This window comes from Hemiscyllium ocellatum, chromosome 1, assembly GCF_020745735.1.
Source record: "Hemiscyllium ocellatum isolate sHemOce1 chromosome 1, sHemOce1.pat.X.cur, whole genome shotgun sequence".
NCBI classification, from domain to species: Eukaryota; Metazoa; Chordata; class Chondrichthyes; order Orectolobiformes; family Hemiscylliidae; genus Hemiscyllium; species Hemiscyllium ocellatum.
The window spans coordinates 28,850,801-28,865,481 of NC_083401.1; the positions used below are offsets into that span (position 1 = coordinate 28,850,801).

General features: G+C 44.7%; 1 protein-coding gene across 2 annotated transcripts in view; it reads left to right on the forward strand.

The window, feature by feature from the left end:
• Positions 1-14,681, forward strand: part of rnf24 (ring finger protein 24) — a 153,582-nt gene that overhangs the window by 70,800 nt on the left and 68,101 nt on the right. Inside the window, exon 1 of one of the 2 annotated variants that reach the window (XM_060841335.1) lies at positions 8,010-8,082. The exons of the other annotated variant lie outside the window; for it this stretch is intronic. Within the exon in view, the coding sequence (XP_060697318.1) occupies positions 8,054-8,082 (29 nt within the window). The 5' untranslated portion in view covers positions 8,010-8,053. Of the gene's footprint in view, positions 1-8,009; positions 8,083-14,681 lie in introns of those variants that run through there. 2 annotated transcript variants of the gene reach the window in all.

Genomic DNA, 14,681 nt, shown 5'->3' on the forward strand with positions numbered 1-14,681 from the left:
AATTAAAATGGAATGAATTTTGTATGCAGCATAAACACCAACATTATCTGAATTAACTGCTTGTAAAAACCGGGAGTTGTTTTCTCCCAAGGAGAACAGATGGAGATGATTGAAGTTACTTAAAAGAATTGATAAATTACATCCTAAAAATATTAGAGTGATAGAGATGTACAGCACAGAAAAAGACCCTTCAGTTGAACTTGTCCATGCCGACCAGATATCCTAAATTAATTTAGCCTAATTCGCCAGCTTTTTGTCCATATCCCTCTAATGCCTTCCAATTCATATACCCATCCAGATGCCTTTTTAATGTTGTAATTGTACCAGCCTCCACCACTTCCTCTGGCAGTTCATTCCATACAAGTACCACTCTCTGCATCAATAAGTTGTTCCATAGGTGTCTTTTTAATCTTTTTTCTCTCATCTTAAACTCATGCCCTCCAGTTCTGGACTACCCTACTCTGGGGAAAAGACCATGACCTTATCCAGGCACCTCATGATTTTATAAGCCTCTATAAGGTTACCGCTCAGCCTCCGATGCTCCAGGGAAAACAGCCCCAGCCTATTCAGCCTGTCCCTACAGCTCAAATTCTCCAACCTTGGCATCATCTTTGTAAATCTTTTCTGAACACTTTCAAGTTTCACAACATCATTAGTGTGGCAGGGAGACTAGAATTGCATGCATTATTCCAAAAGTGACTTAACCAATGTTCTATAGATCCACGACATGACCTCCCAACTCCTATGCTCAACACACTGACCAATAAAGGCAAGCAGACCAAACACCTTCTTTACTACCCTGTCAACTTGTGACTGCACTTTTAAGGAACTATGAACCTGAACTCCAAGGTCTCTGTTCAGTAACATTCCCCAGGACCTTTTGATTAAGTGTATAAGTCCCGCCCTGATTTACCTTTCCAAATCTAAATTAAACTCCATCTGCCACTCTGATCAAGATCCCGTTGTACTCAGAGGTAACTGTTTTCGTGTTCAGTACTGTTATGAAGTTAGAGGCAGTTTTATTTAAACATCTCTCTTCAATTTAAGGTAAAACTGAGGAATTCAGAAAGACATGAATTTTGAGACATGCCTTTGTGAAACAAATTCCAAGAATTCTGGAGAAATTCTGCAGGTCTGGCAGCATCTTGAGAGGGTTTAGAAAAGATGTATAAGTATGTTGCCAGGGTTGGAGGATTTGAGCTATAGAGAGAGGCTGAGTCTGTTTTCCCTGGAGCGTCAGACGCTGATAGGTGACCTGAAAGAGACTTATAAAAGCTTAAGGAACATGGATAGGATAAATAGAGAAGTCTTTCCCTGGGGTGGGTGAGTCCAGAACTAGAGGGCATAGGTTTAAGCTGAGAGGGGTAAGATATAAAAGGGACCTAAGAGGCAACTTTTTCACACAGATGGTGGTGCGTGTGTGGAATGAGCTGTCAGAGGAAGTAGTGGAGGCTGATACAATTACAACATTTAAAAGGAAGGTTTTAGAAGAATATAAGCCAAGTGCTGGCAAATGGGACTAGATTAGGTTAGGATATCTGTTCGGCATGGACAAGTTGGACCGAAGGGTCTGTATCTGTGCTGTATATCTCTATGACTCTAAGAGTTAATGTTTTAAATCCATATGACTTCTTCAGAACCCATGTGATCAGATTGCCATGGGGGCGAAACAAATAACAGAAACCCTTTGGGATATAGAGCAAAGGTTTTCAGATGTTTACACAGTACCTCACAGAAAAGCTACCGTTCTGAGGTAGAAAGAGTGAGAGGTTGTGTGAGACAAAACAAAGGCAGCTGTGGAGAAGCAGAAGGCTATTCTGTGTTAGCAGCTAAGCAGGCTGCTTGGGGAGAGTTTGTTATGTGTTTAGAAAAAAAAGGGAAAGAACAGACCGGACTTTATGAGATTTAAGGAACAAAGAGTCACCTAGTTGGGCCTTACTCGGGAAAATTGGATCTGGATGACTCGGGCAGTGTGGATCAGATTTTGAAGGACACTAGAAGTTTTAGACTGAGCGTGGCAGGAAGAAGTAACGCTGGCAGAGAACTGGGAATCACAGAGGACCCATCTGTGTGATGATGTACGTATTTATTGGATGTTCTTACAATTGTTTATGTTTGTGAAGTGAACCGTAACCAATTATGTTAATTGGTTAATGTGAATCTTCCCTCTCTTTAGTGCATTGTTTTGTTGTTAAGTGACGTTTGGTCTATATTGTGTTTAGTTTGATTGAATATAAGTACCAGAACATGAAATCTTTACCTTTTAACTTTACCAACAATCATTCGGAAATGCATCATTTTACAAACCTGTTGGTCTCATTGGCGAGTATAATAATATGTTGAAGATTGTGCTAAGATCTGTAAGGGGGGAATGAAAGGCTCATGTTTTGACAGTAGAGACGGTGCACAGGTCAGATTTAACTACTCACTGCATAACTTCACGAACACTTGTATGCAATATATTACCCAGAGAGGCTGTTAATATGGAAACATTTAACAGCAAGGCAGAAAGATGCTGAGGGCATGAACAATGTTTGCAATTGGCCACGCACTTTTCTCTAATTCTTTGTAAGGATTTATTTTGTTTTGTTAAAATCTGATGATGGAGTCAGGTGTTCATGATTCAGTATTGAATCAGGACAGGGGTTAGGGTTAATATTGCACTCTGCTACATTACTCATGGATGTGACTCTATATTAATGATTTCCAAGTTCTGTTATTTTAACAAAGGCAATACTGAGTTTGAAGTTAACTCATTCAGTACTTATTCATGATGATCTGTCGGAAGGTATGGGATCCGAGGCAGCTTGAGAGTATCGAGGCTGGTTTTCAATACCTTTAGTACCTGCCATCGAAAGCAATTTAACATGAGGAGCTCAGGGATAACATTCATCTCTCGCTTTTTGCCTTTTTTCTCAATTTGGATTCCAAATACAATTCCCGATTCACAACTGAGCATGTCCTCAGAACCTTCTCCCTATCATCCTCAACTGTAAACATTTGCCACCAATTAAACACTGAAAATAGGAATAGGCCATTCAGCCCTTCGAATCTGTTTCCTCATTCACCCTGATCATGTCTGATCATCCAACATTGTGTCTTGTTCCCACTTTCTCCTCACGTCCTTTTGATCTTTTTAGCCCTAAGAGCTATAATTAGCTCCTTCTTGCAAACACTCAGAGGGTCATTAATCTTTAGAGAAAGCAATGAAGGCCGTAGCATTGAATGTATTCAAGGCTGTATTATGCAAACCTTTGTTCTGCAAGGGTCAAGACTGTGAGGATGGACAAGAAATTAGTGTTAAAGCCATAATAATATCAGCTCCGATATTACTGACTGATGATCCTATTAGTATTGCACAATGCAATTTCATCCCGTTTGTCAATTTCAGCTCCACTTTGGATAGTACCTCTCCAATGGAACTATTAGGAGATAGATTGTTTGAGCATTGACCTAAAAGTGTTGGGAGTTTAGTTTGAGAAATGTATTTGGCATGGACAGGTTTGACCGAAGGGTCTGTTTCTGTGCTGTGTGACTCTCTGGTTATATGACTCGAAGCTTAAATTCCAGTTCCAAACCCAGGGAATTAAGCTGACAGTTCAATGCAATGTCTCTCACTCACTCACTAATACAGCATGTGTCACATAAAAGCCAATACTGCAGGTGTCAGAAACCTAAAAGGAAAGCAGGAAATACAAGAGAAATTTCACAGGAGAGAGAAACATAGTTAAGATTTTGAGAAAAGATATGATAGTTCTACAGAAGAATTGACCCAGTTTCTCTCTGTCTCCACAGTTACTGGCAGAGCTTTTGGGTTTCTCCAGTACATCTTGTTTTTATCCCAATATGAAAGGGAAGGCTGGTAACTATAGGGAATGCTGGACGACTAAAGAAACTGAGGGTTTGGTTCAGAAAAAGAAGGAAGCATCTGTCAGGTATAGACAGGATAGAGTGAGTGAATCCTTAGAAGAGTATAAAGGCAGTAGGAGTGTACTTCAGGGGGAAATCAGGAGGGCAAAAGGGGACATGAGATAGCTTTGGCAAATAGAATTAAGGAGAATCAAAGAGTTTTTACAAATACATTAAGGACAAAAGGGTAACTAGGGAGAGAATAGGGTCCCTCAAAGATCAGCAAGGTGGCCTTTGTATGGAGCCGCAGAAAATGGGGGAGATACTAAACAAGTATTTTGCATCAGTATTTACTGTGGAAAAGGACAGGGAAGATATAGACTGTAGGGAAATAGATGGTGACATCTTGCAAAATGTCCAGAGTACAGAAGAAGAAGTGCTGGATATCTTGAAACGCTAAAAGGTTGATAAATCCCCAGGACCTGATCAGGTGTACCCTAGAACTGTGTGAGAAGCTAGAGAAGTGATTGCTGGGCCCCTTGCTGAGATATTTGTATTATCAATGGTCTCAGGTGAGGTGCTGGAAGACTGGAGGTTGGCTAGTGTGGTGCCACTGAAGAGTGGTAAGGACGTGTATGGAGTGAGCTGCCAGAGGAAGTGGTGGAGGCTGGTACACTTGCAACATTTAAGAGGCATTTGGATGGGTATATGAATAGGAAGGGTTTGGAGGGATATGGACCGGATGCTGGCAGGTGGGACTAGATTGGGTTGGGATATCTGGTCGGCATGGACGGGTTGGACTGAAGGGTCTGTTTCTATGCTGTACATCTCTATGACTGTATGTGTTAGTTTTACCTTTTGTGTGTGCTCCACTATCAGAGGTGCTGTTTTTGGGTTGGATTGTTAAATCATTACTTGTTCAGATCTAGTAGGTTGGTCCAAAATATCTATTTGTATAAGAGCAAGGCAGCTGACCAGGCCTTCCGGTCATTCTGTAACTCAGGGCCAAATTTTATCTGAAAAACTGTCTGCAAATTCGGAGTAATTGGTGTGAGACAATGAGACCCTGGTGGGCCAGGGACAGTGGTGTCACACTGCACATCCCTAATTTACCCTGTATGATGTCTTGCCAGGCCATTTCAGAGGGCAGTAAAAAGTCAACTACATTGCTATCCATCTGGAGTCACGTGTAGCCTAGAACAGGTCAGATTGCGGTCTCTGAAGGACTTCAATGAGCCAGATGAGTTTTGGTGATAACCAATGATTGTTTCATGGCTCCTTTTCAAAATTGACACATCCCTCAGCATTACTCTGGGCCTCTGGATTATTACTGCAGTCACATTACCACTATTCCACCACCTCCGCTTGTCATTTGTGAATATACTAGATAGGTTTACCCAAACCATAGACAAAAATAGAAAATGTTGGAAAAGCTCAGTTGGTCTGGCAGTGTCTGTGGCGAGAAATCAGAGTTTACGTTTCAGGTCGAGTGACCCTTCCTCAGAACCGATGGTATCTGTCCAAACCCCTCGTGGTTTGTCAGTCATGGCCATGCAGTGTGAAGCTAAGCTAGACCAGTTTTCTTTTGGTCTATCCCAACACAGTCTCCATTAGACACTACTCCCAAGTGTTATCACCCTTTAAAACCAGTCTTTATGTGCTGTTGGTCTGACTGCAAGACCATTCCCCAGGCCACAGTGCGTCTGTGGAATCTGGAGTACTGTCAATCTCTGGGAGATATCTAATAGATAGGATCCTTGGATTTGAAAGAATTAGAGAATAATCTCTCCGGCGTAGCTGAGGGAAAGCCATGCTCTGCCGTTCAGATATGGTCTCAATTTGTCTGAACAATCTGTTGTTATTAGTCAGAAAGCAAAATGTTGGCACTGGTGACAGAAGGATGGGCCAGGCAATAGGAACCCCCCCCCCCTCGACCATGACCCCATCCCCCATCACCAAACCATCATCTCCCAGACCATACAGAACCTCATCATGTCAGGAGATCTCCCACCCACAGCTTCTAACCTCGTAGTCTGGGAAACCCGCACCGCCTGATTCTACCTCCTTCCCAAGATCCACAAGCCTGACCACCCCAGCTGACCCATTGTCTCAGCCTGCTCCTGCCCCACCTACCTCGATACTGTCCTATCCCCCAGACCAGGAACTCCCCACATACATTCAAGACACCACCCATGCCCTCCGTCTCCTCCAAGACTTCCGTTTCCCTGGCCCCCAATGCCTCATCTAGACCACGGACATCCAATCCCTCTAACCTCCATCTGCCAAAACCAGGGCCTCCAAGCCATCTGTTTCTTCCTCTCCCAATGTCCCCAACAGTATCCTTCCACTAACACTCATTCGTTTGGCTGAACTGGTCCTCACCCTTAACAATTTCTCCTTCGAATCCTCCCACTTCCTCCAGACAAAAGGGGTAGCCATGGGCACCCATATGGGGCCCAGCTATGCCTGTCACTTTGTTAGTTACGTAGAACAATCCATCTTCCGTAGTTTACACCGGCACCACTCCCCACCTCTCTCTCCGCTACATTGATGACTGCATCAGTGCCACATTGTGCTCCCGCAAGGAGGTTGAGCAATTCATCAACTTCACCAACACATTCCACCCTGACCTTAAATTTACCTGGACCATCTCTGACACCTCCCTCCCCGTCCTGGACCTCTCCATCTCCAGCAATGATGACCGACTTGACACTGACATTTTTTACAAACCCACTGACTCCCACATCTCTTCCCACCCTACCTCCTGCAAAGATGCTATCCTGTATTTCCAATTCCTCCGCCTCCACCATATCTGCTCCCAGGAGGACCAGTTCCACCACAGAATTCAACAGATGGCCTCCTTCTTTAGAGACCGCAGTTTCCCTTCCCAGGTGGTTAAAGAAGCCACATCCTGCCTCTCCGCCCTCAAACCCCACCCCTCCAACTGTAACAAGGACAGAACACCCCCCGGTCCTCACCTTCCATCCTACTCACCTTCACATAAACTGCATCATCCGCCGACATTTCCACCATCTCCAAACAGACCCCACCACCAGGGATATATTTCCCTCCCCACCCCTTTCCACAAAGACCATTCCCTCCGTGGGAAGGTCCACGCCCCTGCAACAACCCACCCTCCTGTCCTGGCACCTTCCCCTGCCACCACAGGAATTGCAAAACCTGCGCCCACACCTCCTCCCTCACCTCCATCCAAGGCCCTAAAGGAGCCTTCCACATCCACCAAAGTTTCACCTGTTCACCCACCAATGTCATTTATTGTATTCGTTGCTCCCGATGCAGTCTCCTCTACACTGGGGAGACTGGAGCCTCCCAACAGAGCGCTTTGGGGAACATCTCCAGGACACCCGCACCAATCAACCACACCACCCCGTGGCCCAACATTTCAACTCCTCCTCCCACTCTGCCGAGGACGTGCAGGTCCTGGGCCACCTCCACTGCCACTCCCTCCCCACCCGACGCCTGGAGGAAGAACACCTCATCTTCCGCCTCAGAACATTTTAACCCCAGGGCATCAATGTGGACTTCAACAGTTTCCTCATTTCCCCTCCCCCCACCTTACCCCAGTTCCAACCTGCCAGCTCAGCACTGACCCCATGACCTGTCCTACCTGCCAATCTTCCTTCCCACCTATCCACTCCACCCCTACTCTCCGACCTATCACCTTCAACCCACCCTCATTCACCTATTGTACTCTTTGCTACTTTTCCCACTCCCACCCCCCTCCCATTTATCTCTCCACCCCGGAGGCTTCCTGCCTCCATTCCTGATGAAGGGCTTTTGCCCGAAAAGTTGGTTTTCCTGCTCCTCGGTTGCTGCCTGACCTGCTGGGCTTTTCCAGCACCACTCTAATCTAGACTCTGATCTCCAGCATCTGCAGTCCTCACTTCTGGCCAGGCAGTAGGGGACAAGGCCAAGTTGTGAAATTTGCAGGGATACCTCCAACCAAACTTTGCAATGTACCTGCTGAGAACAGCAGAAATCATTGTTGCACTGACATACAAAGCCCACACTGAAAGAGTTAAATGACATTGACATTCAAACTTCGTGGCTGAGTTTGTGGCTGAAGAGGGCGGAGCCAAATCCAAGTCGAACACATAGATCTGCTTCATGTACTGAATTCCGGTGTTTGTATACATCAGATTCTAAGGCACAACTTTGCCTACATTTCATCGCGCACAAGGTAATGAAGTTCCAAGTGAGCAAGATGCACAAGTGAGTATTGATAAAGACGTTCTTATCTCCTGGGCTGAGGAACCAAGTATTGCTGTACCAGCTATTGTGTCATTCTCTTTTTGAGAGTCACCAACCGGGCCTTAGTTATCTGCTGTTGGCGGAGCCCCGACCAACTTGTTCCTGTTATTCCAGGAGAGTCCTCTATCAAATGAGCAAACAGAAAGCGTTCCCGTTAGTCAAGTGTTAGTTTTGAAAGTGTCTGTGTATATTCCACAGATTTATCCGGTAACTTTGGAAACTATGGGGCAGGGCATTTGGAGCTTTTATAAGGGCCTTTCTGTGTTATCTAGTGTGCTGTCAAAGGCAGATGTCAAGAGTGTCTCACTGTCAACACCATCTTCTGTGGTAAAGAACAGCAGCAACAAAGATCAGAGTTAAAAATAATATCCTTTTTACATGGCTCTTTCTTTGAGAAATAAGACTGCCTCGTTTAATTTTGTCGAGGGCGACTTGTTAATTTTCAATACCCTTGATACTGCCATTGAAAGCAATTTAATATGGGGGGGTGCAGGGATGTTTTGGAGATGCCAGTGTTGGACTGGGGTAGACAAAGTTAAAAATCACACAATACCAGGTTATAGTTGAATAGGTTTATTTGGAAGCACTCCAAAGTATCTATAACCTGGTTTTGTGTGAGATCAAAGATAACATTCTTTTCTCATTCTTTCTCTCTTTTTTCAATTTGGATTCTAAATACAAATCCCAATTTACAGCTGAGTATATCCTCGGGGCCCATCTCCCTACACCTTGAACTGTGAAAAATCATCACCAATTAAACACTGAAAATAGGAAGAGGAAAGGCCATTGGGCCCTTCAAGCTTGTTCCATCATTCACTATGATCATGTCTGACCATCCAGGATATATTGTTCCCACTTTCTCCATTTAGCTTTAAGAGCTGTATCTATCTCTTGTGAGAAAACTTACAGCGTTTTGACCTCAACCACTTTCTCGAACAGTAATTTCCACAGGCCCATCACTCTCTGCGTGAAGATATTTCTCCCTGTCTGAGTGGCAAGTGACCTTTGCCCTTACATTGTGACTCCTAATTCTGGACTCCCCCCATCATCAGGAACATGCTTCTTCTGTGCACCCTGCCTGTTAGAATTTTAAGAGTTTCTATGAGATTCCCCCCTCGTTCTTTAAGACTCTAGTGAATATTGTCCTAACCAATCCAGTTTCTTTTTATACACTGGCTATCGGTCTGGTAAACTTTTTATTGCAGTCTGTCCATAGCCAGAGTATCCTTCCTCAGGTAAGGCGACCAGAGCAGCACCCAGTACTGCAGGTACGAGGTGATAGGGATGAGCTGGCACTGCACAAGGTGCAAAGGAGATTCACCAGGATGTTGCCTGGGCTGGAGAGTTTCAGTTGTGAGGATAGATTGGGTTTTCCTCAGAGCAGAAAAGATCGAAGGGGACATGAGACGTGTAAAATTATGAAAGCAATTACAAGGCTGTGGGCCACATGCTGGATAATGAGATTAGAATAGGTAGGTGGTTGTTTTTGGCTGGTGCAGACTTGATAGGCCGAAGGGCCTTTCCCTGTGCAGTCAATCTCTGTGACTGTATGTGGTCTCACCAAAGCCTTGTATAATTGTAGCAAGACATCCCTACTCCTGTACTTGAATCCTCTCGCTATGAAAGTCACCACCACTTGCTCAATTTCAGAGACTGGTTTATAAGGACAAATGATTCATTGGGATATGGGCTAAGTGCTGGCGGATGGGACTAGAATAATTAAGGGTATCTGGTCAGCATGGATGAGTTGGACCAAAGGGTCTATTACTGCACTGTACGTCTCTATGACTCTACGACATCCGGGTCTTGTTGCACCTCTCCTCTTTCCCAATCTATCAGCATTCAGATAATAATCTGACTTCCTGATTTTGCTAACAAAATGGCTAACCTCACATTTATGCACTTTATAATTCATATGCCATGCATTCGTCCACTCACCCAACTTGTCCAAATCACATTGAAGCATCCTCCTCACTGTTCAGCCTCCCACCCAAATTTTAGGAACATAGGAACAGGAGTACGCCATTCAGCCCCTCAAGTATATTGCACCATTCAGTGAAACCACGACTGATCTGTGGCCTAACTCCATATAGATGCCTTTGGCCCAGATTCCTTAATATCTTTGCTTAACAAAAATGTATTTATCTCAGATTTAAAATTGACAGTTGATCCAGCTGTTTGTGGAAGAGAGTTCCAAACTTCTCCCACCCTTTGTGTGTCAAAGTGCTTCCTAACACCTCTCCTGAATGGTCAAACCCAAATTCTCAGACTAGGCCCCCTAGTTATAGAATCTGTTCAAACCTTCCAGCTCAGCACTGTCCTCACCATGTCTTCCCGAACCAGAGGGCACAGCTTAAAAATAAGAGGTAGGCCATTGAGGACAGAGATGAGGAGAAACTTCTTCACCCAGAGAGTGGTGGCTGTGTGGAATGCTCTGCCCCAGAGGGCAGTGGAGGCCCAGTCTCTGGATTCATTTAAGAAAGAGTTGGATAGAGCTCTCAAGGATAGTGGAATCAAGGGTTATGGAAATAAGGCAGGAACAGGATACTGATTGAGCAGAATGACCTACTCCCGCACCTGTTGTCTATTGTCTATTGTCATGACCTGTCCTATCTGTCCATCTTCCTTCCCACCTATCCGCTCCACCCTACCGTCTGACCTATCACCTTTACCCCTTCCTCCATCCACCTATTGTACTCTCAGCTACCTTCCCCCCCCTCTCCCCCAGCCCCACCCCTTCCCATTTATCTCTCCAGCCACAAGGCTCCCAGCCTCATTCCTGATGAAGGGCTTTTACCCAAAACGTTGATTTTCCTGCTTCTCGGATGCTGCCTGACCTGCTGTGCTTTTCCAGCACCACATTCTTGACTGTAATCTCCAGCAACTGCAGCACTTAGTTTCAAGCAGTGGAAATAGTTCATCTTTGTCTACCCTGTCTTTTCCTGTTAATATTTTGAAGATTTTGGTCAGACCACTCCTAACTTTCTAAATTCTAGAAAAAACAGGCCCAATATGTAACATCTGTCCTTGTAATTTAGATTAGATTAGATTACTTACAGTGTGGAAACAGGCCCTTCGGCCCAACAAGTCCACACTGACCCGCTGAAGCGCAACCCACCAATACCCCTACATTTACCCCTTACCTAACTCTACGGGCAATTTAGCATGGCCAATTCACCTGACCCGCACATCTTTGGACTGTGGGAGGAAACCGAAGCACCCGGAGGAAACCCACGCAGACATGGGGAGAAAATGCAAACTCCACACAGTCAGTCGCCTGAGTCGGGAATTAAACCCGGGTCTCAGGCGCTGTGAGGCAGCAGTGCTAACCACTGTGCCACCGTGCCGCCCATGCCTTCCCATTTACCTCTGAAGTCCAGGCTTCATTTTGTGCGATGACCCTTCAGGACTTCCTGTCTGTGAGTTTGATTTCCAGAAAATTCGGAGTACCTCAGCATTAGTTGAAACCTTTATATGTCATACAGATGTATAGCAGGAAACAGACCCTTTTGGTCCAACTTGTCCATGCCAACGATGGTTTTTGTGTGTCAGCGATAAGTTATTTGTGGTGACATTTTTGAAGTTGTTCTTCAGCTTTTGCGTGTTTCCTGGCTTGATTGACTTGTATTTGGTAACTGTTAAAGAGATTGTTTGGTGATTGTATTGAAGTTACTTCCCCATGCTATCTTGGGAACCGGTACAGACATGATGGTTCCAATGGCCTCCTTCGTTACAATTCGATGATTCAATGTCACACTGCGGTCTCTGCCTTCCTCCACCCCTATCTCTGTTTTCTCTCTTGCATATTATTCCTCTTCAACAGAAAAATGTAAACTACTGCTGTAGTCTTTTGCGTTCTGCTTTGACTTCCAAATGGCTTGAGTGAAATATTGCTGACTGTGTTATCTTGAAATGTACTTCTTTTCCTTGGCCTCACGGTCTCTGAGGATGTGAGCGAATCAGTGCTTTGGTGAAGGCCACAGGCCCAATTAGGTTAGTAGTTCTCTGAGCCAGCTTGTGACTAATGCCACAACAGTGCATGATGTGGCTCATTGTAGTGTTTTGATTGATATCACTTTTGGGGCTTTTTTTTAACTGTGAAAGCGTCCGGTGAATACTGTTGTTCCACCCTTGTCCAAGGGAGAAAGAAACAGTGGATACATTGATAGGGGAGGCGAATTCATGGAGGAGGAAATGTAGATGCTGCTATAGTACTGATGGGCCAAATGGCCTCTTCCTGCACTGTTGAGTTTGAAATAATTCATTGTAAAAAGTGTCTCATGTACCAGACTTGTAACTTAGCATTCTAAATTGTCTCCATGACCAGATTGACAGGTTCAACATATTTCCTGGCATGCATGTTGTCTTACATAAGATTCCATCATTCTGTTGCCGACAGGGTGCATTTTAAAAGCACTTCGTAAAGATCAGATTGACCCGACCTCTTATCCTGTTACCTTCCTGGTTAATAACCAGTTTTTCACGGGAGGGGTGTATGCCAACCATTTCAGAAACTGCTCCATATTTTTGCACTCCTGTGACCTTTGCACATTCAGTTTCCTTCCTTGTCACTTTCTGAGAAATCAGGTGCTGTGAGTCTGCCTCCATCTTGGTGTTTTATCTGATGCAGCAGATGCTTATTTTATCTCCCACAGCATAAACAACTGGGAATAACGCTGTTTGAAGAAGCCACAGACTTTTATTATAACTAACTAGTCATTATATACACTGCTTTCCTCAGACACTTAACTGTCTTGGCTGAGCATAAGCAATTAGTTGCAATGGAGGAACCTATTTCCAGGAGACTGGGATGCTTCAAGCAATCTGAGTTAAAATGGAGTATGAGATGGTTTTATACTCTCTTCTCGCATATTACCGTGCGGTGATGATAACATGAGTGCTTGTTTTAAAGGTTCGCTGACAAACTGGCCCTGAGACCTAACACGGCATTTTGGGCCGAGGCGACTCCAGGGATGGTCAACACTGGGGCAGAGATGTGCAGGAGGCTGGAATTGAGGGAGGCCATGGTTCTTGGAGGGTTATAGAGCTGGCTGGAAATGCTAGGACAAGGGATGCCTCAGAGAGATCTGGATATAAGGGATAGAATTTTAGAAAAGACACTACCCTAGGGACATATCAACATTGAACTTAAATAATGTGTGGGCCATTCAGCCCCTCTTGCCAATTCTGCTATTCGATAACAGCATGGGCTGGTCTCATTGTGGTCTCAACTCCACCTTCCTGTGTGCTCCAAGAAATCAGACAGACAGGGAACCAATGCAAGGCAACAAACACACTGGTGATGGGTCGGGGCACATGGGGTTTAGGAGAGACTGTGGCATAGGATAAATGTCACTGGGCTAACAGTCCAGGGAATATGGTTTCAGTTACATTAAGGTAGATTGTGAGATTGGAATTCAATAAAATCTGGAATTAAAAGCTACTTGAATAGTGACCATGTCAATTGTCATTAAAAACCCACGCGGTTCATTAATGTACAATAGGGAAGAAAATCTGCCGTCTTTACCCAGCCTGACCTGTGTGTCACTCTAGACTCACAGCAACATGGTTAACCATGAGCTAGCCTCTGTTCAAGGGGCAGGCCATCAATGCTGACTTCGACACCGACACCCACATCCCATGAAAGAATTAAAACATTTGTGGAAAATAAACCCTGGAATTGTCCACTCATGCTGAATGCCTGGCCTCTTTGCTTGAAACATGATAATAAGCCAATATGTATTATTTGCTGTAAAGCCTGCTTTCCTGTGAAGGAATTGCACAATATAATGCCAGGTTCCTCAGTTGAAGAACATTCTCTGCCTCTATCACCAAGAGAGGGCTCAGTGAACAGGAAAGAAGCAAAGCAGATGCTTCCTCTCCTTCCTTCAAACTGCAAAGCTCAGCTAACAACCTCAAACTACAGCAGCTCAATCGTAAGTATTTCGAATTGGGGCACTCACATAGAGTCGTGGAGATGTACAGCATGGAAACAGACCCTTCGGTCCAATCTATCCATGCTGACCAGATATCCCAATCCAATCTAATCCTGCCAGCACCCGGCCCATATCCCTCCAAACCCTTCCTATTCATATACCCATCCAAATGCCTCTTAAATGTTGCAATTGTACCAGCCTCCACCACATCCTCTGACAGCTCATTCCATACACATACCACCCTCAGTGTGAAAACGTTGCCCCTTAGGTCTCTTTTATATCTTTCCCCTCTCTCCCTAAACCTATGCCCTCTAGTTCTGGACTCTCTGACCCCAGGGAAAGGACTTTGCGTATTTATCCTATCCATGCCCCTCATAATTTTCTAAACCTCTATAAGGTCACCCCTCAGCCTCTGATGCTCCAGGGAAAACAGCCCCAGCCTGTTCAACCTCTCGCTATAGCTCAAATCCTCCAACCCTGGCAATATCCTTGTAAATCTTTTCTGAACCCTTTCAAGTTTTACAACATCTTTCCGATAGGAATGAGACCAGAATCGTATGCAATATTCCAACAGTGGCCTAACCAATGCCCTGTACAGTCACAACATGACTTCCGGACTCCTGT